The 26,578-nt window shown below is 43.9% G+C and overlaps 1 protein-coding gene across 1 annotated transcript in view; it reads right to left on the bottom strand.

Annotated features, from left to right (window-relative positions):
• EVC2 (EvC ciliary complex subunit 2) overlaps positions 1–26,578 on the bottom strand; it is a 173,595-nt gene that overhangs the window by 58,420 nt on the left and 88,597 nt on the right. Inside the window, exons 11-13 of the mRNA XM_025195164.1 lie at positions 20,730–21,054; positions 9,942–10,181; positions 8,277–8,452 (exon numbers count right to left, since the gene is read on the bottom strand). Coding sequence (XP_025050949.1) covers positions 8,277–8,452; positions 9,942–10,181; positions 20,730–21,054 — 741 coding nt within the window. The remainder of the gene's footprint in view (positions 1–8,276; positions 8,453–9,941; positions 10,182–20,729; positions 21,055–26,578) is intronic.

The raw sequence follows: 26,578 nt of genomic DNA, 5'->3' as shown, positions 1-26,578 counted from the left end.
ATATCTTTTATTAGACCAACCCAAATGGTTGGAGAATAGTTATTAAGCAAGCTCTTCCTGGAAGAGCACACACCAACTGCTGCAGCTTCCTGAGCCTGACGAAGGGTTTTTGAACCCGAAAGCTTGCTTAATAACTATTCTCCAACCATTTGGGTTGGTCTAATAAAAGATATCAAATTCACCCAAGGAACCTTGTCTGCCTGAATGGTTCTGAGAAACTCTAGGTGGATTTAAACGTGACAACAGGGAACATAACTTGGATACATTTAAGATAAATGTACTGGCAACAAAAGACTGAATACCCTAACATGATAATAGGCACTGACCCTGTGGGAATCTCTAGATAGAGATGAAATGAGATTAAAGAGCCTGGAATTAGTATTCTGAGTTAATATGCAGGGTCCTGGCATCTGCTTGTCTGCTGGAAAGGAAGGACCTGGTTGACATAGAAACTATCTTTGCTGACTTTATGCCACCAGGGAACTTATTCCTTCATTTCTAGTACAATTATCATCAGGGATCTTGATTTTCCCTGATAAAAAAATTGCAAATTCTCTGGTAACCCCCCAAAATCCATGATGCTGCCAGGGACCCAGGTCCACAGCCCCCTGCAGGAGGCAGGGGCTGCTGTAGTGGAGCGAAGCCCACCTCTTCCCCCCCACCCCCCACTCCACTGCTGCACACACTCCTGGAGAGGGAGGGGCAGCGCAGAGCTCGCAGCAGCAATGAGCTTCCCCATGCAGCCCCACTGTTCCCTGCAGTGCCGGGTCATACCTGCTGAGCTGCAGAGGCTTCCAGGGAAGGACAGCATGGTGGGAGTCTGAGCCCACAGCAGGTAGCTCACACCACCCCAGCCCCATGCACAGATCTGGGGGGCACAGGTCCCCCGCCATGCCCTGGGAGTGTGCACAGTGGTGGGGAGCCAGCCCTGTCCCCTGCCCCCCAGATGAGCTGCCTGCGGCCCCACCCCACTCCCTGTTGGGGCCCCATGGCCATGCATTATAGTCCTGGGCCCCAAGCCCCATGAACTGCCTGGCTGGGCAGCAGCCCCAACCACAGCCCTGTCAACTACCTCCCTCCCTCTGTCCAGGGGCCTCAATTCCCCTCCCCGCCATTTACCTGCCGGAGCTGCTCTCCAGGCTGCCTGGGGCCATGTACATATATATGCACCTGGCACCCCCTGCCTGACTGCCCTCCTCCTGCTCCCTTCCAGCCCCCTGCAGGTTGCAACTCTGCCAGCCTGCAGAGAGCTCTTTGCAAAACTGCAAAATCCATGGGTTTCTCTGTTAAAATGAAAATCTGCATTTTCTTCAGGTAAAAGGGAAAATACATGTTTTTCTCCATTTTCCCATGGGAAATGGAAAACCCGGATTCCTGATTATCACTAAGCATTACTCTGTGCTGCTTGAGTGGTGCAAAGGGGGTACAACAAACACTAAATCTAGGCCAGAGACATGTACATCACCATTAATAGTTTATCAGGCATAAAAAGGTTGGAAACCTTACTCCATATTTTGGTCCCTAAATAAATAGCTAAATTTTCAAAATGGAGCTGAGTGAACGTACCTTTGAGATATGAGGCCTCGTATTTAAATGCCTTCTTTAGAAACCCAAGGATTTTTGTCAGTGATATCTTTTATTAGGCAAACTGCATGGTTGGGATAACTTAGACAAGCTTTTGAATGTGAAACATTCATCAGGCCTTGTTCTTCATGGAGATATGTTTTAACATTTGGCTTCTATGTTTTAATTTTAAATTTTCACTGCAGTCCCAGGGTAGCTGGGGTTTTTTTTATAGCTGTGTTATTCAGTTGAAGAATACTATACCCTTGTATGGGCTTGTCCATCGCACAGCAAACTAATGGACACTCAACTGTATGCTAAAATGCACCATGTCGAGCACAATGCACCCCACTCCACTCTCATGGTTACCAATCCTCAGTAACATTGTTCTCTCTCATCTCTGCCACACAAATGCTGATGCAAAGACTTGGTGATAATCCTACATTGCCAGTGCACTGAGACATATTCCACCCACCATAAACTCAACTCCCCTCAAAACATCCAATATGGTCCACCCTTTCAAAATCCTTTGATTTTTCCTTACTGTCACAGCGGGGTCCTGCAGGAGGGCCATGATCTCCTCAAGGCCCCCTTCCCATGCCAAGTTGGCCTAAGGGCACCCTCAGATTCTTGCCCGCCACGTCTTTGATATTCCAATGTATTAGGGAGGCTGCCTTATGTCTTCTTGGACATGGTCCGCTGTAACCTCTGGCCCCATGGATTCCCGGACCCCTTGTGGGTCTTGTCCTGCAAATGGGTGCTCCGGGGCACTCTAGCCTTATGGGCTATGCGTGGCTCCAACCACCCCTTTCACCACGCCCCAAGCCTCGCAGCTGGAATAGACATTGTTCGGTCTCTCTCTCTCTCCCCGTGTCCTCTCTGGCACTCGGGCTCTCCGCAGCCGTCTCTCTTTCTGTGCCCTCTCAGTAACACCGCCCTCTTTCTGGGCCTTCTCAAGCACTGCCCCCTTTTCCGGGGCTTCCCACGCCCGCACTGGGGCTTCTCAGCTGCCCCTCTCTGGGGCCGGGGTCTGTGCACCCCAAATGCTGCACCCTTACTGGCGCTGGGGGTCCCCACACTACTGTGAGACCTCTATGAGGCCTCCTCCAACCCCTAATAGACTCACCCAAACCACCGGTGCTAAACAGCAACACAAACGCAAGCCTCTTGGCTACAATGTAAACAGAAGCCACCCGGCCATAACAACATTCATTTCTACCAGGGATCCTTTCTCTCTCCTCAGTATCGGATGCAGTTCCTTCCTCAGGCCTCTCCTTTGTAACATGGCTGGGAGCAATCTCCTCCTGGGCTGCTGATAGGAAAAACTCCCTCTGGCCTCAGCCCTTAGGGTTTATAAGGGCCAGGCCCTGCCCCTTACAGTCAGCTGACCGCTGGCAGGTGTGGGTCACTTGCTGACTCCAGTTGCCCTGGCAACCAACAGCTGGGCTCCTTATTCACTGCTAGGGCTCTTTTCCTACAGTTTTCCCCTCTTTAGGAGCAGGGCACCTCAGTGCTCTGTGACACTTACTTACTCGATGGCACGAAAAATGGTCAGCACAAGCACTAATCAACCACCACATCATCTCTGACCCTACTGTTTGTCAACTAGGATTTAACTGGCCACAGTTATTGGGCACCTCTCAACTGTTTTTGAACTGGTCAGAGTCACTGCGCCTCAAAACTAAACCAATGGGGTCTTTGCAGTGACAACAAATGTCCTTGAGGAAAAATTCAAAGCATGTCCCAACTTTCTGACTCATGTCCATTCACACTGCTACCTGGTGGCCTTCATGCTCTTCACACTGGTGATGATATCACCTTAAGATGGCTGAAACAACATGCCGAAACCACATACGCTAAATAAATAGCAGAAAAGCTTATTGTTTTTTATTTTGTTAGCACAGTATCTTTTTACATGGATCTTATTGGTTCTTCTATTAGTTTTTAATTATTCTTCTTAGATCCATTTTAAATGACAGGCACAATATTTTCATGCTGCCTGTTTTATGTAAACTTTGAATTGGATTAATCACTTGGGTCCACATCTCAATTTTTCTTTCAGATAGGAAAAAATGGCATTCCAACATCCCCTTTAACCTCATCTATAACAATACATTCAAGACACATTATTAAAAACAGCATATAGTAGATTAAAAATATTTATATTAGTACCTAAAGAAGTGGACATTGAAGGGTAAAACAAAAAACTGGGGGGTGGGGGGGGGGTGATTAATGATGCAATTTAAAGGGCTAGCATGTTTGACCAGACATTACCTACTAAATTTCTTATGTTCCAATTGGTAAATATTCCCCAAATCCCTTTATAATTAAAAATGTGATATTCCGGGCGCACCTACAATGGATTTATTCTTCTTCTGGGTTTTGGGTATGATGCTCAGATTTGGCTGCAGCCGGAAGACTCTAGAGAATCACATGAAATGCTATTGTTCTGTAGTTTTACAATGCAAGCATACCAAGAATGAAAAACAGCATACAGCTCTGACAAGATTGCTTTAAAAGTAAATATGCCAAGACAGGTCCCTGTAGTTATACTAAGGGAACTCTAAATACCAGGATGACTTCTCTTGGTTTGCAAGTGCAAGCTGTTTGCAGAATTTATTTTAAAATTCTACACCATCAAAATCACTGAGGGAATCATCTTTACTTCATCTATTCTAAAACACTGCCCCCACTACCATGTACCAGACTGCAGAAAAAGTAATACTGGTAATGCGTGTGGCACTGGAGTGAGAACTAACTCTACCTTACGGAAGTCAAATAGACTTCGACTTGACAAGAGAAGTAAATTCCTGTCCAACCCTGGACATTCTACCATTATAACATCCATTATATATCATGCAAAGTTAAAGAGGGGAAGTTGTCATTTTCTAGTAGAATTTTCTTATTACTTTTACTAGTTATATGGTCTTCCATGCAAGCAAATACCATAATGGCACCGATTGGAAGTTAAAAAGATTTTTGATTTCCGGTCCTGAAATATTTTCTTCTAACTCTCTTTAGTCATTGCTTTGTAGGCTACAATTGTTAAATACAATAACAATTATTAAACAAAAAATGGTAGCTACCTTACCAAGTTAACAATTCCTCGTTCTTTCTACAACGACTTGCCATAATTCATATTCAGAGTTAAATCTGCATTAGAAGCTTTTTACCTAGAACAGTTCTCAAACCCTTTGAGACTCAAGGCACCTCCCCTTGAATTTAGTGGCATCCCATTTCCAAAAACTAAAAAAAAAACTATGGAAAGACAATAGAGCAATTCTTCTGCTGCAAAGTATTTAGGAAGACTACAATAGGTCATCATGTTGTTGCCGTTATGGATTCCTATGTAAAACCTCTGGGTTTGTCTTGTGAATCATGTGTATGTATTTTTACACCTAACAATCCTAACAATACTAATGGCAGTACTGCGGGGGGCTTGAGGGCTATGACCACCCCAATACTGTACTTTAAAAGGATTTCATGGCATCCAAGCATGCCATATCACCTTGGTTGATAATCACTGAATGATGGCTTCTTATTAAGGGCCTTCCTATTATAACAGTGTCGGCAGAACAATCAAATTACTTTTCTCATGGATATTACTTGCGCAATCTGACTTAAAAGCAGATTGACATCACTAATGGATTCAAAACTTGGAAGCTGCAAAGGAGGCTATGACATCACTTTTGTCCAGTGAAGCCAAACAATTACAAATACAGTACAACGAAACAGTTCGAGCCTAGTATAGACGTAGGAAGATACTATACCTGATCTGAAGAACATACAGTCCTACAGTACAGCAGTTCCAAACTGTGGCATGCGTACTAGCAGTGGTACACAGACCACCTGTGAGTGGTATGCAGAAGGCTGGAGTGAGGGGGGCACACACACACACACACACACACACACCCAGCTGCAACCTGCTGCAGGCAGCCAGGAATGTAGCCCAGCCACATGTGGAGCAGCGCCTAGCAGGAAAGTGTTTTTTGGGGGGAAGGGGCATGGGGGAGGGAAGGAGCAAAGAGGGGAGATCAAGACTCCCGCAGTGAGGGAGGGAGTGGGGCAGAGGCTGGGGTGAATGGGGCCCTGGGGCAGGTGGTAGGATGGTCAGAGCCCTGGGCAGCTCATCCAGGGGTGCAGAGGAGGGGGGCTCCCACCACTGTGTGCATCCCAGGGGAGGAATGGGGGACAAGTGCACCCCGGTTTTGTGTGTGGGGCAGAGGAGGGCTGGCCACTGTGTGCTGGGCTCTGCACCTCACTGCCATTGCCTTGGGAGCCATGCATGACACCATGTGCCTTCCGCAGGCTGGCTGTACCACATCTCCTGCCAGGCGATGGAAGGCACATGATGTTACACACAGCTTCCAAGGCAATGGCAGCAGAGTGCAGAGCCCAGCACACAGTGGGGCAGCCTGCATCTGCCCCTAACTCAAATCTGGGGGGGCAGGTGCCCCCCATGTCTCCCCTGGGTTGCGTGTAGTGGCAGGAACCCCCTCTGTGTTCCTGGAAAGGCCCAGGCTGCCCTGAGAAGGGCCTGGGCAGTGTGCAGGGCCACATCTTTCTGTTCTAGCCCTGCTGGAGGACAGGGCAGGCGAGCCCAAGGGGAGAAAACCTCTATGCAAAAATCCAGGGGGGCACATGTCCCCCATGCCTCCCCCAGGCATAGGCAGATCCCAGAGGCCACTACCACTACCCCAGGATCATCATCAGCAGGGAAGCAAAAGCTGTGGTTTTAAACTTGATACCATTTTTGTCTTGCAGCCAAGAGACAAAAATGGTGCCGAGTTTAAAACTGTGGCTTTTACATTTGTTTCCCTGCGAGCTGGGAGTGGGGCTCCTCCACTAATGGGGCTGGGTGTGGGGGGCAGGTCCAGGAGTGTTGCGCTGCGCCTCTGCAGGTGGACAGGCAGCGGCGCTGGGGGAGTTTGGGGGCTATGACTACCCAAAAATTCATTTTAGCGCCCCATAGCCACCCCTCCCAGTGCCACTGCCCACCTGAAGAGGCACAGCGCGGTGCTCCTGACCTGGCTCTGTGCATCTTCACAACCACAGGGACACAGCTGAGCAGCAGTTCCCTGTAGGTAAGTCTAATAGGGGCTGGGTGGGGAGCCAGACAAACCTGTGAGCAGCTCGGAGTGTAGGGGGAATGAAAGAGGGCTGCCTCAGAGTGATCAAGAGTGTGGGAGGTACTGTGAGGTGTAAGTGTGTGTCTGAGTGTGCGTGTGTGTGTCTGGGTGTCTGTCTGTGTGTATGCACGCATCTGTGTGTGTCCGTGTGCGCGCGCGCGTGCGTATCTGTGTTTTTGTCTGTGTGTGCATCTGTGTATGAAAAATGTGCTGGTTGGTACTTAAGGCTGTATTGTTTTAAATTGGTGGTACACAATCTGTGAGACTTTGAGAACCGCTGCTATAGCAGACATGACTCACAAAGAAACAACAATTGCAATAGAAGGCTACCTAGAAAGAATAGCAGAGAAAGGTTACAAAAGAAATTATTTAGCCCTAAAGAAATTAAGCCTCTAAGAAGTAGTATTAGTTTTGTGTTGGCAACATTAAACAGAAAATTATGTTTGGTGACACATATTAGACTTTCCTTAAGTTTCTAAACTCTCTGCTTTTTTATTTTTCAGTTCAAGAAAATTTCAGGAAGGAAATAAACAATTTAAATAGTGATTTATCTACATAATCTTGTTATGATGCTAAAAGACTTACAGTACATTCATCTATTTTATATTTGTATCTAAGATATATGACACCCAGATGGTTAGCAAATGGCACCCATATAGATATTTAAAATGTATAAAGATGCAAGCATAGGATCAACAGTAACACTGGTAATTTGCTTTCCTGTCCACTGGCACATTCTACTTTCCTGGCATATTTTTCAGTAATTTCCCTGCATGCCAGTCTAACAGATGTTAGGGTCCTCTTGGTGCCAGCTAGAGTTATCTCCCAAACTCCTTCATATTGTCATGTAATTTTAAAGTGCTCATTTCTCCAGCAGAGTCAACATTCCTCATTCTCCATATTGCCTATTGGGATTTCTTCACCATCCTCAAATACAATATTTGAATCAGCCTAGAGCCTATATGCTGTAAAATAACATCCCAAGAAAATTAAATGAATATTTTTCTGTAATTTATTTCCAATTGTATTTCCTACTTTATCCAACATTTATTCTGTAATAGTCCCAGCAACATGTGGTTTGTCTGCTAGTAAAGATCCTTAGCAATTACATTATTTATAAGTTCAGTCAACTGTGGGGATAATCTTTCCTTTGGAAAAATTTTATGCATGCCAATTAAAGGTATTGCTACTAAGGAGAAGATTTTCATTTATTTAGGCCCCTGTCCAAAGTATTTCCATTTACTTCCCTAGTACACTCACGTATGTGAGCACTATTTGCATGAATAAAGGATGTATAATGAGAAGCAAGCTCTAGAGTGAGTATGACTTCCACAGAACTCTATGGCAGTAGAATTTGGAAAGCTGTTAGTAGTTTGATCTTCTGAATAACAAATACAGCCCCTACTAAATATTCTATTAAAACTAATTTTTTCAGACAATACACCTTTTTGGCAGACCTTTCAACTCCATTCCTTAACCACTGTTAGGCAAAATAGATAAAAAGATTTTTGAAGATTACTACATGCCATTCAGTACTCTCAGTAATGGAGATTCCTACAAGAGTTAAGATAGGGAGATAGTTACCTTTCCATTTTATTAATGAGATTTGCTATCTGGCTTGTTGCTGTGTTCAAGAGGGAAGAGGACCGTGAATCCCATAACTGTATATTATTTATTAGGTACTCCCTGTAAGCAAATCTTTTACTCAGATGATATTTCTTGTTAGCCTGCAAGAAATCCATTAGTTCTTCAATGTTCCCCTACAGGAAAGAATGAGAACAAATATATCTAATTAGAAGCTACGGTAATTTTAAGTAACATCTGCAGGTGTCATTTAGAGCAGGTTTGTGTGTTAACAGAACTAAGTTAAATGGTCTTTACAAATGAAAAACAGGGAGCTTATTTACCAGTTAATGAAAGTATTTTAAATCAGATGACTATGCCACATTATTATAATTAAACAAATAAAACAAAACAGAATCTTGATACTCTGGCCTGAAAACACATTGTACTTACTGAGCAGCATTTGCTACTGGTTTAACAAAGTGCACATGAATACATGCACAAGTTTTGAGTGAAGCTATTCATTTGCTGATGGCTAAGTGCATGTTTAAGGACTTTGCTGAATCAGTGCCCAGGGATTTGAAGCCGTGCTAAGGAGAATGTGTATTCATGACAAGGCCCTTTGCTTACTTCAATCAAACCATTTTACTTTAAGATTAAGGGTAACATTTTCAAAAGTGCCTAAGTGGCTTAGCTGCCTTAGGGTTAGCCACATAACACTACAGCTGAAAGCAGTGGCACCCAACCTTTCCCCCCTGCAGGCTGAATGCCAGATTAATCTATGAGCTGAATCCAGCTGGTGGACCAGATCTGGTGTGAGGGGTGGGCATGGCTGGGGTCCAGCCAGCTGCCAGCAACAGCCCAGCTGCTCAACAACAGCCCCAATGGCAATGGCAAGTTTTCCTGTTCATGGCCTGGGCCCAGCCACACAACAATGGCCTAAAGTTAAACTAATGCAAGAGTCATAAAAGTAACAGTTTAACAAAGAAGAAATCTTATAAATCAAAACTGAAGCTAAAAACGAGATCCTGATCATAGGCTTTAATTAGGCTATGGAGATATGGACATTTGTAGCAGCTTTGAAAGGGGAGGGGGAGCAAAGCCAATCCAACTTGTTTCATCAAGCATCATATTTAAGGTGAAGTAGGTCACTTTAGCACTACAATATCTTGAACATGTAATGATTACAGTGCAAGAGCTGCTGCATTATCCAGAGCCCCTGCTTCCCCTCCCCTTTTGAACAGGATACAAACATGTTTACCCATCCCCCAAAGCTCCCTCGTTGCCACTTAAGCCTGTTAATTTCTTTTCCTCCCAGACACAGAAAAGAGTTGATCACCATCCTCTTTATAAGCATCCTTCACATATTTGAAGACTGTTATCAAATTCTCTCTCAGGAGCTCTTTCTCTAGACCAAATAATCCCAGGTCATCCAAGCCTTCCTTGTAAATCCTGTTTCCTAGACTTCTCTTATGCAGGCATATTCATACATTGCTTGTGTAGCATTACAAATTAACAAAATTATGATACTGTGCTTTTGTAATTTTTCCCTATGATAATGTTATAAATATGGTAACAGCCTTATAGACGTCTAAAAGTAAAGATACTGGTGCAAACATTTCATGAAATATTACTCGGAAGTTATTCTCTGTCAGTAGGTTAAGAGTGCAATTTTTATGCTCTTACCTGTATCTCAGAATAATCATGCACTAATGCTTTAGCTGCTTCTAATTTCAATTCTCCCGTGAAAATAGCATTTTTTATCTGTGCAAAAAAGATGTTATGAAGCTCAGTTCTCTGGGAAATAGCCAGCTGTCTGTAAGCCTTAGCAAAGTATTCCTCCTGCTTTACCAAAAGTAGCCCCTTCATATGAATCTGCTCAAGTTTATGTAGTTTATCCAGAAGACTTTTGTATTCTATAGCAGACTGTGGAGAGGATCAAAAACAATCATTAATCATTACCAGTGTTCAAAGTGTTTTAAAATGCTGATACTTACATAAGCTTTTTGTAATCTTAATTGTAACATTGCTTGCATGCTATAGTTACTGCTGCATATGATTTGAAATTAACAGCATTTTTTTGCAATAAGTTAATGCTAAAGTTAACTTTTAATTTCAATTTTCCATGGAACAGCCAGTGTCAAGACAGGATTTCTCATTTACCCAAAACAAAAACAATTGCACCGTATTCAAGAAACAGCCCAAATCATATTCCCATGGCATACTTAAGATTTTGTGGAACTGAAGAAATACCCTTTACACATAGCAAAATAATTATTTCTAACATGTGGCAAGAGATTCAACACTGATATAATATATGTGAAATTTATTTTTTAGGCTACATTAATTCAGAAATTGTACAAAAATTGAATACAGCCATGTTAATCAGGACGGGAAAAGGCAACACACACACAATTCACATACAGTATAAATTATATGGAATTAGAAAAACAACTTTACTACAATTCTTTAAAAGGTATTTACTGAAACAATGAACTATACTTTATCAGATTACATTTCTATTATTTAATCTGAAAGCATTAATTTAGAATTACAGTAATGGATCAGAACTAAACATTAATTAGCTTAAAAGCTTCTTTATGTGACTGCTTAGTGAGCAGGCAGTATACACAATTTTAGTTTCAGACTGAAGAAGACTTAAAATCAAAATACATATGGCCTACAGTGCAAAAAAAATGTTTTCTGTGACAATAAAATTTGCTTCTCAGACCAGTGCTTTTCAACATGTTCATCAATGATTTGGATGTTAAAAGTGTATGGGCAAAGTTTACGGATGACACCAAATTATGGAAGAGTGAGGTCATGCTCGAAGACAGGCTGGGGATACAGGCTGACGTGGACAGGCTTGCAAGATGGGAGGATCATAACCTGATGATGTTTAACATGGAGAAATGTAAAGTGCTCCAGCTGGGGAGGAATAATACGCAACACACAGGCTCAAAAGTGCTATGCTTACCAGCACCACAACTGAAAGAGACCTGGGGGTTGTAATAGACCACAGAATGAACATAAGTCACCAATGCCATGCGATAGCTGGTACAGCGAATCAAACACTGGCATGCATCTACCGAGGCATCTCAAGCAAAATAAGGTTGTCATCCTCCTGCTTGACTCGGCCTAGGTGAGACCACATCTGGAGTACTGCGCCCAGTTCTGGGTGCTGCACTTCAGGAATGATGTGGAAAAGCTTGAGAGAATCCAAAGGAGGGCCACACACATGCTTAGAGGTCTGGAGGAGAGGTCATACAAGGAGAGGCTGAAAGGCATGGGACTGTTCAGCCTGAAGAAAAGAAGACTTAGAGGAGACTTGGTGGCAGCCTATAAGTATATAAGGGGCATACATCACAGCCTGGGGGGGCATCTGTTCACCAAGGCACCCCAGAAACAATGGACAAAAACTGATTGAAGATTGCTTCAGATTGGACATAAGGAAAAACTTCTTTGAGATTTGAGTGCCCAGGGTGGAACAAACTCCCTCCAAAGGTGGTACAGTCACTTATCCTGGAAATCTTAAAAAACATCTTGAAATACAGCCTGCTGAGGTCATCTGACCCCAGCAGTCTTTCCTGCCCAAATACAGGGAAACAGGACCCAATGATCTCATGAGGTCCCTTCCAGCCCCTAACATCTATGAATCTACAGATCTATGAATAAAGGCTATAGTTACACTGGTTATATTGATTACACTGTCGATTTCAAACCCTTAATCCAGTGGGGTAGTCCTCTGCACTGTAAAAAAATGCAGGTTAAACTAAAAGAAGTGATGAGACTAAAATGAATACAAATTTCGCAAAAGCCACTGTTTAAGTAAAATGAAGTCCCCCTCTTTTCAATACTTAACACATTTGTTTTGCAAACAGAACCTCATTTATTTCCATGGAGTTATTCACAGTACACTTGAAAGTGAAAGTTGAGTCTATACTTAAAAATTCTGGAGCTGGGGATGGGAGGAGGGAATTAGAACCTGAGAAATCAAATGTTCTGTACCATTCACTGATCAGAAGAGGAAACACACCATATCTAGAAAGAGTTCTGTTTATCCACGGTTGACCACTGGCAGCATATCTATCCCTGTATCACCAGAGTATCCAAGTCCCAACCAAAAGAAAAAGGAAAAGGAAATTCACACTGATAGTTTTGTCCTCCCCCTATCGTGGCGGGAAGTAGCTTAAAGTTATTGTAAATGTCAATTGTTTTCTTTTTTTAAATTACTCAGTGCAATACAACTATCCTTTCATACATAAGGGGTACATCTACACATCCATTTGATCTGAGATCAGTTTACTCGCCAATAAACTCGTGAGTAAATGCTTCCAGCTAGGCACCTACACATTCATGGAAGTGGGAGCAGATTTACTTCTAATGGCAGCAAACTGCTCCTGCTTTCTGATGCCCCAGAGGGAGCTCTAGGCTTCTTCCAGCTGCTAGTTCAGAGGCTGGCAGGGAGCACCAGGCCAAGAGACAGCCGTCTCCCAGGTGGGCCTGGGATGTCATACACTGCCCTGGGGGCTGCCTGCTGCCAGGGCTGGGACAATGTCCCCCTACCTCAGCAGCAAGGAGCTTGTGGCCCAAGAAGGTCAGGTCCCAGGCCCCTGCACCAATGAACTGGGGCTTGGGACCTGAGCTTCTTGGGCCATGAGGGGGACATTGTCCCAGCCCTGGCAGCAGGCAGCTAGTAGCTAACTCACTGCTAACTGCCCCACTGCAGATCAGGGCAGGGGGCTGGGACTTAACACACCCCTGCAGCTTTTTCCAGGTCACATGCCTCGATCACCTGATGGGAGCATGGGGCTGAGACCTACCCCAGACCAGGACAGTTCCCAGCCCCAACTCCGCATGGGGAGCCTGTTCCCTGCTCAGCTCTGCAAACTGAAGCTGCGTGGGGAACAAGCTGAGGAGTTTGGTCCTCACGCAGCTGTGCCAGCATGGAGCTGGATGGGAACAAGCTGGGGAACAAACCAGGAAACTTCTTCCATGCTCAGCTCCCAGCCCCTGCTCCCCACTGCCATGTCAGAGCAGGGGGCTTGTAGCTCCCTGCTGCCGGGGCAGGAGACATAGTTCCCACCTGGGCTCCAGTGGCAGAGCCCGCCCTGGCAGCAGGCAGCTCCAAGGGGCAGGAAACAATCTCCTGCCCCCTGGTGGATGGCTGACCAGGAGCAGATTTGCTTGCAGTCAGTTGTCTATATGAACACTACTGTGCCATTACTAATCGAAAATAAATTTGTTACTTGCATTTGCAGGTAGGAAATATACTCACAATGAGTGAAGTTTATCATGTAGTAAGCTTACTGCGCAGTAAACTACACTACTACACAGTTAAGTATCTCATGTAGATGCACCCAAGAGGACTAGTTGTTGAGCAAAAGCTCAACTATTTTGCAAGCAAGTTTGATTCTGTGCTGCTGAAATTATTGAGAGCTTTGTTACCAGCTATTAGCTTCAGTGGGAGGAAGGAACAGACACTTATACTGGAATATAGCAGCGTTAGCAATCCCCAAGTTACTGCAAATTAATGCTAATAAAGAAAAAGAATGATACTGGATTACTCTGTGTGTATATTTTTTGTGTATTTACAAAGAATGTCTTACATTCAAAAGCCTGTCTAACTTTAGGTCAAGTACATAGTTGCTACAATAAAGATATCACCCTAAGAAATCCTTTCTTCTTGCATTTTTAATGTATGATATTCATTTAGATGGAAGGTAGCTATCACAGTGAATGAAAGTGTATTTTGATTAAACTTGTTGTGTTGGATAAACCTAAGTATAGATGGATGAGACAGAGAGATCAGTAAATTAGAAGTTTACAGAATTCAACTCTTAAAACCTCACAATTACCATAATTTGTAAGCTAACCAGAGGTATAAATTTGGTACTCATGTTTCTTCACCAAAAATAAAAAAATGCTCTTTGCCAGTGTCAAAAATTAAAGAAAGAAAAAAGAAAAATCATCATAGACTTAAACAATACACGAAAATCAACCTCCACTAGATAAAATGACAGAAAAAATAATTATTTCTCTCATTGTACTTCTTTATAGTCCCAGTAAAACAACGCAATCCATTGTCATAGATAACTATACACAGATCCCTGTTATGTCCCACTGAGGTCATTAGAGCTCAGAAGAGCTGATGGTGTCTGTTCTTCGGATCCCATTGGAAGATCTAGCCAATAGTTCTAAAAATAGCAATCCCAACAGATGCAACAGAATGCATCTGATACTCCTTTGCAGAAACACTCAAGCTTAATTAGAGAGCAACTGCATCAATTAAAATTTGAGTGACAGCTAAATAGGTTGAGAACTGCAAGTACATGCTTAAAAAGTGTGCTTCAACCTTCAGAACTGCCAAGGTTTCCCCTCAGCCAGTTGTCATTGAGCTATAATATAAAAAAGAAAGAACAAACCTTCTCCACCTCAGTGCAACCGAATGGCTTTAAATGGTATTTAAAGGTTTGCTTTTTGGGAATTGGCTTATAGGTATATGTATATACATTAGAATGGTCCAGGATAGGCAGCAGGGGTTAACTGATTTCTAAAAGCCTGGGTCACACAAACACAGTTACTTCAACCTTCAGAAGCAGACAGGCTGTCTAACACAACAAGGCCTATGGATACACACACAGCCTGGAAACTGGGGGCATATACCACACTGCTCCATAACGTGAAATGAGATGGCACCAGATCACAAGGACAAAGAGGAGGGCCTAAAATTCCTGTTTTGGGAAGGGTGTGCATGTGATGGGCTTGGAATACGCTGACAGAACAGAATGTGGACAGGGTGTCCAACACGGAGAGAGACCAGTCAGCGACAGCCACAGATGAGGAGCCATCAGGAGGGAAGGAGAATACAAAAGCAGAGACTTGAAAGTAACAAAGGGTTCTCCCACCTGGGTCCTCCTCCCTGAGAGGGATCCCCATCCCCATTTCCCAGGAGGAATCCCTGAGGCCACCATGGAAAGAGGGCATACCACTAGCCCATCGCATCCACCCCACTGGGGAGAGTGTGGACCTCAACATCCCATCTCCAGGCTGCTGATGTGCTGACATCTGACACCTAAGGGAGAGCCTTAGAGTGAAGCCTGTGTCGTGGCTAGATGTTTCTTGACTATGGTGACAGCCCTAGAACTGTCAGGTATACAGAACTGATTGATTGTTTGTATTGTTTCTTTTCTGTTATCACTTGTATCAGTACATTTTCCTATTACTGAATGGAGAGGTCGTGGTCAGTCTGAGGGTGGGTCCCCACCCCACCCCTCCTCGGAACAAGGCATCTGGGTCCTAAAACGAAAGTAAAGAAAAAGTATCTAGTTGTGTTGGCTCTGGGTCCTAAATCCAGAGCCAACACAACCAGAGACTTTTTCTTTACTTTCTTTTTTCCTTTTTTTTTTTTTTTAAAACAGACCCCTCTTAATGTCAACAATTTAGTACTGTACAGGTGGATAATTTTCATGGACTATAATCAAAAGCAATTATGCATTAGATTAAGAAAAGACAAAGGGAACACTCCCAGGAACACATCTTGTAAGAACAACATTGGAGCGCCACTCAGAAATTACTGAGTATGCCTCAAGCAACTACAAAGATTAAAAAAAAAAAAATCCTAGGCTCCACTCTTATCACTCCAAGTGTGCTTGCATAAGAATATCAAAAATTGTGGGTCAAGACCTTTAGAAGCACTGAGCACTGGACTAACTTGTCTCCCAGCCAAGGGTTGGGCCAATGCAGAGCGCTTCTAAAAATAAAAAAAATCTCATTTTTATGTTATGCCAGCATTCTGACTCAGGGACAAATTAAAGAGTGGGAGAAGATAGAAGAAGGAGTGATTTCATCCTGCTCTCCTTGTCTCTCCTCAGGTTTAACCAAACCTTCTCTCCTTATCATCTGGTCTCTCATCCACCCTCTATCCAAAATGGTTCCCAAATTTTATTTCCCTGCAGTGCCACTTTACTTTACATTCCAGTGGAAGAATGGAACATGATCACACTAAATTTCCCAGGAAGTAGTTACACATTCTTCCACAGACTTCAGACTTTTTCTCACACTGCTCTTTTGAATTAAATACAATTGTCCTGGGGGTTGCCATAGGGGTGAGAGAAACTGTATCAGCTCAGGAACTCGTTTTGATTCTCATGCAAAGGCTTCCTATTGACCACCACTAAGACCATATAAAATAGACAGACTAGTGCTACTATACATATAGCACTAGTCTATATATATAGTAGGACGTGTACAGATAAGTGCTGGATGAATACCTGGAACAGACTTAATGAGATATAATGGCTGGCAAATTTTAACTGGATCCCTCAGTCTGCTAATGGGAGCATGTCTAAACAACTAAGTTCAACAGGGTCACAGTTTGTATAAGTTTCTGACCCTTCAGAATTGTTCAAGAAGCCTGCACACTCCTGTACCTCCATACAATTCACCTCCACCCCACAAGCCTTCCATCCCTGACAGCTTCAATATACTATTTTCTCAAAAATAATTGTAATGAATTCTCAGGGAAGTTTTAAGTAATAACAGGTATGCAGCATTCAGAAAAAAAAGAGATTATTTCTTGTAGAAGGATAAAAACATGCCTGTTTTTTATAAACACAATATGTACAATTATTTGATAAAAAATTTAAGACACTACAGTTATAGTTTGTACATCTTGATCCAAGAGAATATATTCCTCTGCTGAATTATTTTGTGTCTCTGACTCAGTGGAAAACAGGCAGCTTGAACTGTTGCAATGTCACATTCAATAAACAGATATCCACGTGCATGTAGGAAAAGTGACTCTAGTGATAAATAATGAACTATGCTAGTAATTACTGTCAACCCACTATCTTAATCAAAGTTATAACATTTGACAATGATGAAGTCTTAATTTAGGGGTTCCCTTATTTTAAATTAATGTTGAAAAGTATAATGAGATTCTCACTAAACAGGTACATACCAATCAATTTTATTGTAAAATTAAATAACCTTTTAAAAAAGACCAGTGGTTCTCAAATTACCTACAGTCAAGGAACCTCTCAATAGATTCAAGGCACCCTTCGGAAAACAGCAGCGTGGCAGAGCACCTTTGGTTCCTGCCACTTTAAGGGCTAAGATTAAGCAGCTTTCAGGTGGATGCACTCCCCAGTCAGGAGTCACGTGGTCAGCAGGAGATTGCCTGATTGGGGAAGAGGGCTCAGCTGCTAGTAATAAGAGCAGGCCTGAGCAGCAGACTCAGCAGTTTGCTGGCTGCATCTGTAGGGAGAACATCGTGCGGTTAGAGCTGCGGCTCACACCATCTTGGAGGTAAGGGCAGGAGCTATGGAGATGGCAGAAGGCTCCTGGTCCTGGGGAATGGACAAAAACGACACTCTGCTAGGGCAGGATGGTGTGGTGGGGCTGCCTGGGGTGGGGTGGTCCGCAGGAAATGCCACACCAGTTGCCTCCCTAGTGAAAAATGGGTATTGGGTGCCTGATAACCCCAGCCCCCACAACCTAATGGGTAACCCAGCTGTAGAGACAGGTAAGGTGGCCAGGCATCCCTAGGGAGGCACCTGAGCCCCATGGGGTGTAAGACCCCAGTGGGCCCAGTGAGGGGGCAAAAGAGGGGCCCAAGTGAGGGGGCAGAAATGTGTGTAGAGGCTGCACAGACTGGGGTTCACAGTGGCAGACTAAAGGACTGTGCACAAGGGTGCAGAGTAGGGTCTGCTGAGGAGGACCTGAAGGGCTGCACAGGCCAGCCCCAAAAGAGAGTGACAACATGAGTAGGAGGCCGTAGAGAGAGGGCATAAGTGGGAGGTCCTAGTATTAGGGTGTGAGTTGAAGCCCCAGGGAGGGGGCAGAATGGCCAAGGTAAGTCTACGGATGCCTGAGGCCTCATTTGGGCCAGAGGCTGAGTGGTACGGCTCAGCAAAGGACCCAGCAGGTAGTAAATATTGGGTAGTTTGGGCCTGTGGAGCCTAGTATTTTGGATGCCGTCTGTGAGGCATGGGACACGGTACAGGGTAGGTCAGAGCTGTGTATAATGCCCTAGGTATCAGGGCACTTAATGGACAGCCTCCCGTATTTTACATCAGTGGTAAAACAGCAAGATGCGGCAGGCGACATAGGGCAGACTGCCCTAGACAGGTGGGCAGGCTGACATCAAGACAGGCCTTCTGATGGCCCCCTGTCAGAGGCAGCTCTTAGTTTTTCCTCATTTTTTCATTACACAAAAATAATATAGCAATTCTTCTGCTGCTAAAACCTCAAACTATGAGGTAGAATGTTTTTTTAACACTATAGATATCATAGACATTAGGGCTGGAAGGGACCTCTGAAGATCAAGTCCAGCCCCCTGCCCAAAGGGCAGGAAGTCAGCTGGGGTCATAGGATCCCAGGAAGATAAGCATCCAATTTACTCTTGAAGGTGTTCAATGTAAGTGCTTGAACCACCTCTGATGGCAGGCTATTCCAGACCTATAGATCCCTATTTAAAATATCTGGGCTTATCACGTGAATCATGTTTACACACCTAACAGTGTTAACATTTCCTGACACTCCACAGCATCCTTGAAAGGATCACTAGGTACCCTACAGTGATACAGCATCCTAGTTGAGAATCACTGCATTAGACTGACCAGCAGAAGATCCTGTTCTATTTTCAACATTGATACCCTTGTGATCTCAGATGCATCTTAGCTATGCCACTTCCCCTTTGGGTGCCTTTCAATCATAGGAAAGTATGGCTGAAAGGAACCTCAGGACTTCATCTAATCCAACCCTCAGCTCAAGATAGGACCACCACTGAAAAAAACATCCCAAGTCAAGTATTTGGCTAACCAACTCTTAGAAATTTCCAAGGATGGAGATTCACAGCTTTTTTGAGTAGCCTTGTTTAATGCTTAACCACCCTCTTAATATCTAACCTAAACCCAAACTAAATAATCCTCGTTCTTTCAGTCTTTTTCTGGAAAGCATGCTTCCCAAGCACCTAATTTTTTTTGTTGCTCTCCAGTGGACTCTTTCTAATCTGTCCACATCTTTCTTGACGCATGGGGCCTAAAACTGGACTTAGTATTCCAGGGGAGGCCTCACCTGTGCCAATTTAGAAAAAAAAGTATAGTGATACGTAATCTGCTTTACAGATATGAGTGTGATTATGAAATAATTGCATATAGAGATACCTCAATTTAGAGACCATAATTTATTTTCAATTTGTTCTGCTTCACAACAGTCCAAAGCATACTTCAAAATGGAATCTATGCTTCACTTTTTCGAGGATCTAGATCAGTGGTGCTAAAGGTTTTGGCCCTGCAATGCTGGCCTGTGGGCCAGATTGAGTCCTGTGCGCCAGGACCAGGCCTATGGTGCAACACCACTCCCTCCCACCTCCATGCTCTGGGATTAGGCCCTGAGGCCAAGCACTGTCCCTGCCTGGTGCCATGCACACTGGGATTGAGTGCCCGATCCAGCCTCCAGGAGCGGAGGCTCCCCACAGATCTAGACATTTGGTGGTGAGGGAATAGTGGCACCATTCTCCTGCTGCCAAATTTTTGGATCCATGGGACCCCCACAGGCTGGATAACATGGTGCTGTGGGCCATGGGTTTAGCATCCCTGAACTAGATGTTTCAGCTTGTTCATTTCATTCCTCTTGATTCGTATTACAGTGAGAAATCTTTAACAAATAGGCCAGCCTTGGTGCAGCCAGCCTTTTGCCCAGTCTAATATTCTTTTGAAGCTCATTCCAAACTGGCTGTTTGATCAAGGGTATTATGAGCCCAATTCCTCATCCCCTTGCGGCTTGTCAGGTAATTTAATGTAAAGTAAAAAAATAATGAGAATCTCATTCTTTTTACTTAGACTGTAAGCTCTTTGGGGCAGGGGTTGACTTTCTATTCTGTATTTATACAGCCCAGCAAAACATTTCTCTGGAGTTCACAGGTGTTACCGCATAACAAATAATCAAAAGCCTTCCTTGAGCCTATATAATTAGGCCAGCACAATTAAAGTATGCCGGTTTCTGTAGCCAATGGCACTCCAGAGTATGATTCTAGAAACAATGCATGTGGCTATCTTTGACTCTCCAAACAGCTTGCATGATTATATTTTCTCATTTGCTGCATTTCTCAACTCCCTTCAGTGCAGGTCCACAATGAAGCTTAAACTCATACCTCTGGATCTGTAGAGAGATATCTTCTCCACTCTACCTCTGTAACCCCGATGCAAAATGTAAACAACAATATTTTTGTTCTCATTTGCACTGCTTTTTGGGGCTGCATAAAGTTTAGGACAGTGGTGAACTGGGTCTTTTCCCTCCTATTTTGTACTCACCTGTGGAGAGACAAAAAACTTCTTTCCAGCAGAATAGTGAATATAACTAAGGCTAGGTTAAAAATTAAATATACTTAAGCATTTCTCAGGAAAGAACAGAGCAGGCATCATAGCCTAAAGGAGGAACCATAAATATGAACCTAATGTTTTAATTTACCTTTTCATTCACTTGCTTCATTAATTCTTCAGCCTCATCATTTGCAGCCATCTCTCTTTGATGCTGAGCATCCATTTTTTTCCTACTTTCTAGATTACATTCAGCTGTCAAAGCCACCATCTTCCTTTCATATTCTTCCTGGATCTCATTCTCCATTATAAGAAATTGCTTTTTGAAAACTGAACTCATCCTTTTTTCTACAGGTGGAGAGAGGCTGTGATTGAAAACCATGGTCTTCATCAGCATGGTAATCACCTGTTTGCACATCTGCATTCGATACGCCTCCAAACTGGCATCTGCCCGAGTCAAGTTTGCTACCTCCAAGCTGCAAAATACAATTAGGCATGTTTGGATCTTCAGTTTACACAAGATTTTGATCCAAAACAAGAAGATACCTAGCACCATTAGATTTTACACTACTGAGTGGCATTCAGACCACAGCAGGAGACCATACAGTATGAGTCCAACAGTTATAACAATAATAAAGTTAGCTGAGTGAGCCACTTTCAACACAGCACTCTATTAACACTAATGGGCAATTATCGGAAGTAGGGCAGACAAATGATTTAAAAAAATAATTGTAATGAATTGCGAAATTAAAAAAAATAGTTGCAATTAATTGCAATTTTAATCATACAGTTAAATAATAGTCAGCACACCACACCCAGCAGCCTGGAGCCCATGTGCCCTGCGACTCCTCCTTGCCATCAGCCCCAGCCCCAACCCTGGCCTACTCTGTGCCCGCTCCAGACTCACTCCGGCCAGAACGGACCATCTGGAAACTTTGCAAACAGCCTGGACCATGGCCCACTCTGTTCCTGCTCCAAACTCACCTGCCCACAATGAGCAGTGGCCAGGCAGAAGCTGCTATTCAGCACAGAGGAAAAGCAGCCCCTCCTGCTCCCACTGCTGGCCTTCCTTGCTGCAGCCGCCTGGAGCCCGTGCCTGGGCTGCCCTGAGTCTCCTCTGCACTGCCACAGCTGCCCCACTAGGAGGCCTAGAGGTGGCCATGACAGCAGAGGCAAGGAGCTGCAGGGCAGCCCAAATGCGGGCTCTGGGTGGCTGCAGCAAGAAGAACCCAGATGCGGTGAGGGAGAGGGGCTGCTTTCCGCCCCCCATGCTGACTAGCAGCTTCTGCCCAGCCACTGCCGCTGCTCAGCATGGGCAGGTGAGTCTGGAGCAGGTGCAGGCTGGGTTGGGGTCAGGGCTGTATGCATGGGTTCCAGCTGGCCCAAGAGCTGGTCTGCTCCGCTGGTCAAAACCATGTGCACAATTAAAGCAATGAAAAAAATTAATTCATTAATTTGTTTTTGTGTTAACTGCATAAATTAACTGTAAACAACTGACAGCCCTAATATAAAGAAAAGAACAAGGCATATTACAAATACCACTCACTTTCAAAACACACAAATGGATCCAACACAAAAAGCCATGAATGAAAACTCAACAAAATGGATCAAATACAGTAGAACCCAGTTGCCCACATTCAGTAGGATCTCTTTCCAAGGGTGTTGCTTTTCTATCTCAGCAATCCCATAGAACGGTTTGATGTGGCTTTCACAGGTAACGGTGCCACTTCTCCACTCAGTTTAAGCACCTCAGCTGTCTTCTGAAGTGGTTTGCTATGGCCATACATACACCCCCTTGGTTTGTAATCCCTCATCTTCTCAAGGGCTAAAGAACATAATCGTATGAATTATTGGGGTTCTGCTATATAGTAGTAATGGTGAATAGCACATTTTTAAAAAATAGTCCCAAACTCATCCACTACCTCTTGTAAAGCTGTGTACTGCCTAACGCCTACTTGTGGTACTTACACATCTCTGAAAACACCACAAAAACAGAGGATGTTTTGATTAACTGCTGATAAAACAACCTAACATAGATGTTATATTTTCATGAAAATTAATTTAATTCCAGGAAAAAAATTATCAACAAAGAAAAATTGTATTTCCTATGAAAAAAAAGAGATTGTATTACCTCTGAAGAAATGCCACTGGAGTTAATTATGAAAGGACTAGCGAACTCCCCATCAAGAATGACTGGGGGGAGGGGCGGACGGGGATGGAGTGCCGCCTCCACCTCCCAGGTATAGAGGGGGAGGGGTGAAGCTTGCCCCACTCTCCCCTCCATCCCCTTCTGCCAGAACCCTGCACCGCCACCACCTACAAGGAGCTTAGCCGGGGGGGGGGGGGTGGCGAGGCAAGTGGCGCTGCTAACCTTGCCCCCAAACTCTGTCCTCTCCATCCCTGTTGTCACGGCGGCACTCCGCCATGCCACTCCATCCACGCCCCGCACTGCTGCTGCCTCCAAGCTTGAAAGTTCCAAGAGTCCCCCCCGCTCCACGTCTAGCCATCTGTCTATCTGTCTGTGCGGAGCACTCTGATTAGTTGTTTCAATAAGCACCGTGGTTGGCTCCTGAGACAACCAATTAGAGTGCTCCAAGAGCATTACAGACAGACAGACAGAGGCAGATGGACTAAGCCCTGTATATATAATGTTAATTGAGCTCATTAATCAGTGGAGATAATTAATTCAAATGGACATTTGATATATATATTTTTACAGTAGATATCTATTGTAAATTCCACGGCTTTAACATCCTTCCAGTAGTTGAAGTCTTTACTGTATGCTGTAGGAGATAGCACTGTATACTTTAGCACATAGACAAGGGGACAGTTCAAGTTGGGGTGCATAGGCATTGACACTTAGGGCATCTATGTACATGCCTGAAGCCTGCTCCAATGCATGCAAAGATGCCCTTAGGTGCTGATACAGTTAAAACCTAAACAACATGTCCTGAAAGGGCAATATAGAGTTGATCAGGATTAATTGCCAGGTATCCCTACAATGGAGATCCCTGAAAAGGGCATCCCTGAAAAATACCCAATTTAACCAGGTTCAGGTGCCTGACAGTTTTATATAGAGAATGGAGAGAAGCAGGTGCCTGCAAAGATGATTCATAAAGCCTAGAGGTAGCCAAAAGAGAAAACTAAGTATGGAGATTGAACCCCTCTGAGGAGTTGCGGCACCTGACTCATGCTGGTACTTCAGGTGCTTCCATTCATAGAATCATAGAAAATTAGGAATCATTAGAAAATCATTCCAGCCAGGGCTTTGTTGAGCCAGGCCTTAAAAACCTCTAAAGATGGAGATTTGATCACTTCTCTAGGTAACCCACTTCACTGCTTCCCTACCCTCCTAGTGATTTCCCTGCTACCTTTGATGTGTTTTAGTTCAAAAGCATGCTGCTGCCATTTTCTCAGTGCTGATGTGCATTTCGCCATTTATACAAAAGCAACGTAAATGTGTACAAATGCCCTAAGTGACCAGTCAGTGTTGGCATTGCCCACCTTTTGCACAGTAGCATCAGGATAAGAACATGTGACTAGAAAGTGGAAAACCCAAGCCCTAGGCTCTCGTCAGCCTGAGAGGATTCAAATTCACTTCTGTTTGAGGTATGAACTTCAGAAAGATTGTGTGATTAAATTTCAATGAGAACACTGGATGATGCCCCAAGCAATAGCAGTTTCAGGGCCTTGTAGGTCAATTTCCCTTTTACAGCAGAAGCCAGCAAGGCAGAGTCAAGATATGTAAATATAAAGAAACCCTGCTTCCCTGAGCAGAAAGGGTCAAAAGCTAATAAAAGGGACTCCTTTCAGAAACATGAGCTAAAGTTCCATCCATTTGTCAGAAAAAGTAGGCTGGTCTATTAGGGTGTCCATTATTAATGCTCCTCTCTTAGCCCTTGTCCTTCTACTTGGACAACACTACACTCACAGTGGCTTAGTTACAACCATATGACTTCAAGACATCAGCCTGTATGTCATCCATCCTTTTCAACACTGTATTGTAATACAATGAAGACAATACAGAGATTACTTGAGTGTCAGATACTGGGTCTAATTACTTGAGTGAGACTAAAGGTTCACTTCTATAGATTTTCAGGTGAAAAAGGACAAATATGATCATCTAGTTTGACTTTGCATAAAATACAGCCCACAGGATTTCCTTCTATTGCTATCAGTTTCTTGAAAAATATCAAATTAGAGCATTGCTTTTAGAAAAATAATTCTAGTCCTGATTTGACAGTTTACAGTGATGAAGAATTAAAAACAAACCTTACTAAATTGTCCCAGCAGTTACTTGCTCTCAGATAAAAATATGCACCTTATCTCAAGTCTGAATTTGTCTAGCTTCCACATCCAGCCATTGATTCTTGTCATGCCTTGGTCTGATAGGCTGAAAAGCCTTCTCTGATCATGTCTCTGTTCCTCATGTAGAGTTTAATTAAGTCACTCATGAACTTCTCTGGTTAAGCTAAAAGTCTTAAACTTTTTGCATTTTTTACTAGGAGGCATGCTTCCCAATTCTTGAGATTTTATAATATTAATTCATAACATTCATGAGATTTGCACTTTGCACCACAGCCACATGCATATAGGATTTTTAACATCCTTTGGATAACATTATCTCTCCCTTACCCTACTAGCTATACTCATGCAGAATCCCCTTTTCAGCAATATCCCTGAGAAGTGAACCAAAACCAACACTATTCAGCATTCTCCAGGTTTTCTTGATTATGGCTTTTTCAAGACATCACATCTTCTCCTGTACAGTCTCTATTGTAAGCTATTCCAGGCAGGAGCTGTTTTCATTTTTAAGCTAACTTTTAACAACCCTTACTTTGACAGCAAAGAGGAACAAGCCTCTCTCTGCCCCTCCTTGTGCTCCTCAAACTGTAAGGCTAAATGTGGGAGGGACAACAAGATGTTTACCTGACACTTCCCTTTTGAGCAGGGAGAAAAGAGAGTAGATGAACAAAGGAATAAAAGAACCGCAGCTTGGCACCTCTCACATGCCCTTACCACCCACAGTACTCTGCGGGGCAGGAAGTGACCTGTTCCACAAAACCGAGGAAAGTAATTTATTCTCTTCCAAGCAAAAGGACAGGGGATGGCAGAGAACACTAATAGGAATCCCATACAGCAGCATTTAAAAAACCTTGCGGGAAACCTTCTATTCCACTGTAATAAAGTCAGGGAATTTCACATTCGCCTACTTTAGCTAGCACTTCTCCCCTGCCAATGATTTCCCTGCTATCAGCAATCAGTGGTGGGGGATATAATATAAGCAGTGAGGGAAGCAGAGGTAGTGGCTGAAGTGGAGAAGAATGTGAGAGTGGCTGAAGTAAGGAGGCACTGCTTATTGCCACCATGACTTGCTCATAGATTTCATAGACATTAGGGCTGGAACGTACCTCGGAAGATCATTGAGTCCAGCCCCCTGCCCAAAGGGCAGGAAGTCAGCTGGGTTCATAGGATCCCAGCAAGATAAGCATCCAGTTTGCTCTTGAAGGTGTTCAATGTAGGCACTTGAACCACCTCCGGTGGCAGGCTGTTCCAGACCTTGGGGGCTCGGACGGTAAAGAAATTCTTCCTTATGTCTAGTCTGAAACAGTCTTGTAGTAGTTTATGACCATTCGACCTAGTCGTCATCCCTTGGGGCACTCTGGTGAACAAACATTCCCCCAGATACTGATGGTCACCCCTGATAAACTTATAGGTGGCCACCAGATCACCCCTGAGCCTGCGTTTTTCCAAGCTAAAGAGCCCCAGGGCTCTCAGCCTGGCATCGTAGGGTCTGCTTCCCTGACCTCTGATCATACACGTGGCTCTTCTCTGGACTCTCTCAAGCTTTTCCACATCCTTTTTGAACTGTGGAGCCCAAAACTGGACGCAGTACTCCAGCTGCGGCCTCACTAAGGCCGAGTACAAGGGGAGAATGACGTCCCGGGATTTGCTTGAGAAGCATCTATGGATGCAAGCCAGCGTTTTGGTCGCTTTACT

This window comes from Alligator sinensis, unplaced genomic scaffold (assembly GCF_000455745.1).
Source record: "Alligator sinensis unplaced genomic scaffold, ASM45574v1 scaffold421_1, whole genome shotgun sequence".
Lineage (NCBI taxonomy): Eukaryota > Metazoa > Chordata > Crocodylia > Alligatoridae > Alligator > Alligator sinensis.
The sequence above is the reverse complement of the archived record's forward strand: the minus strand, read 5'-3'. Positions and strand labels throughout refer to the sequence as shown.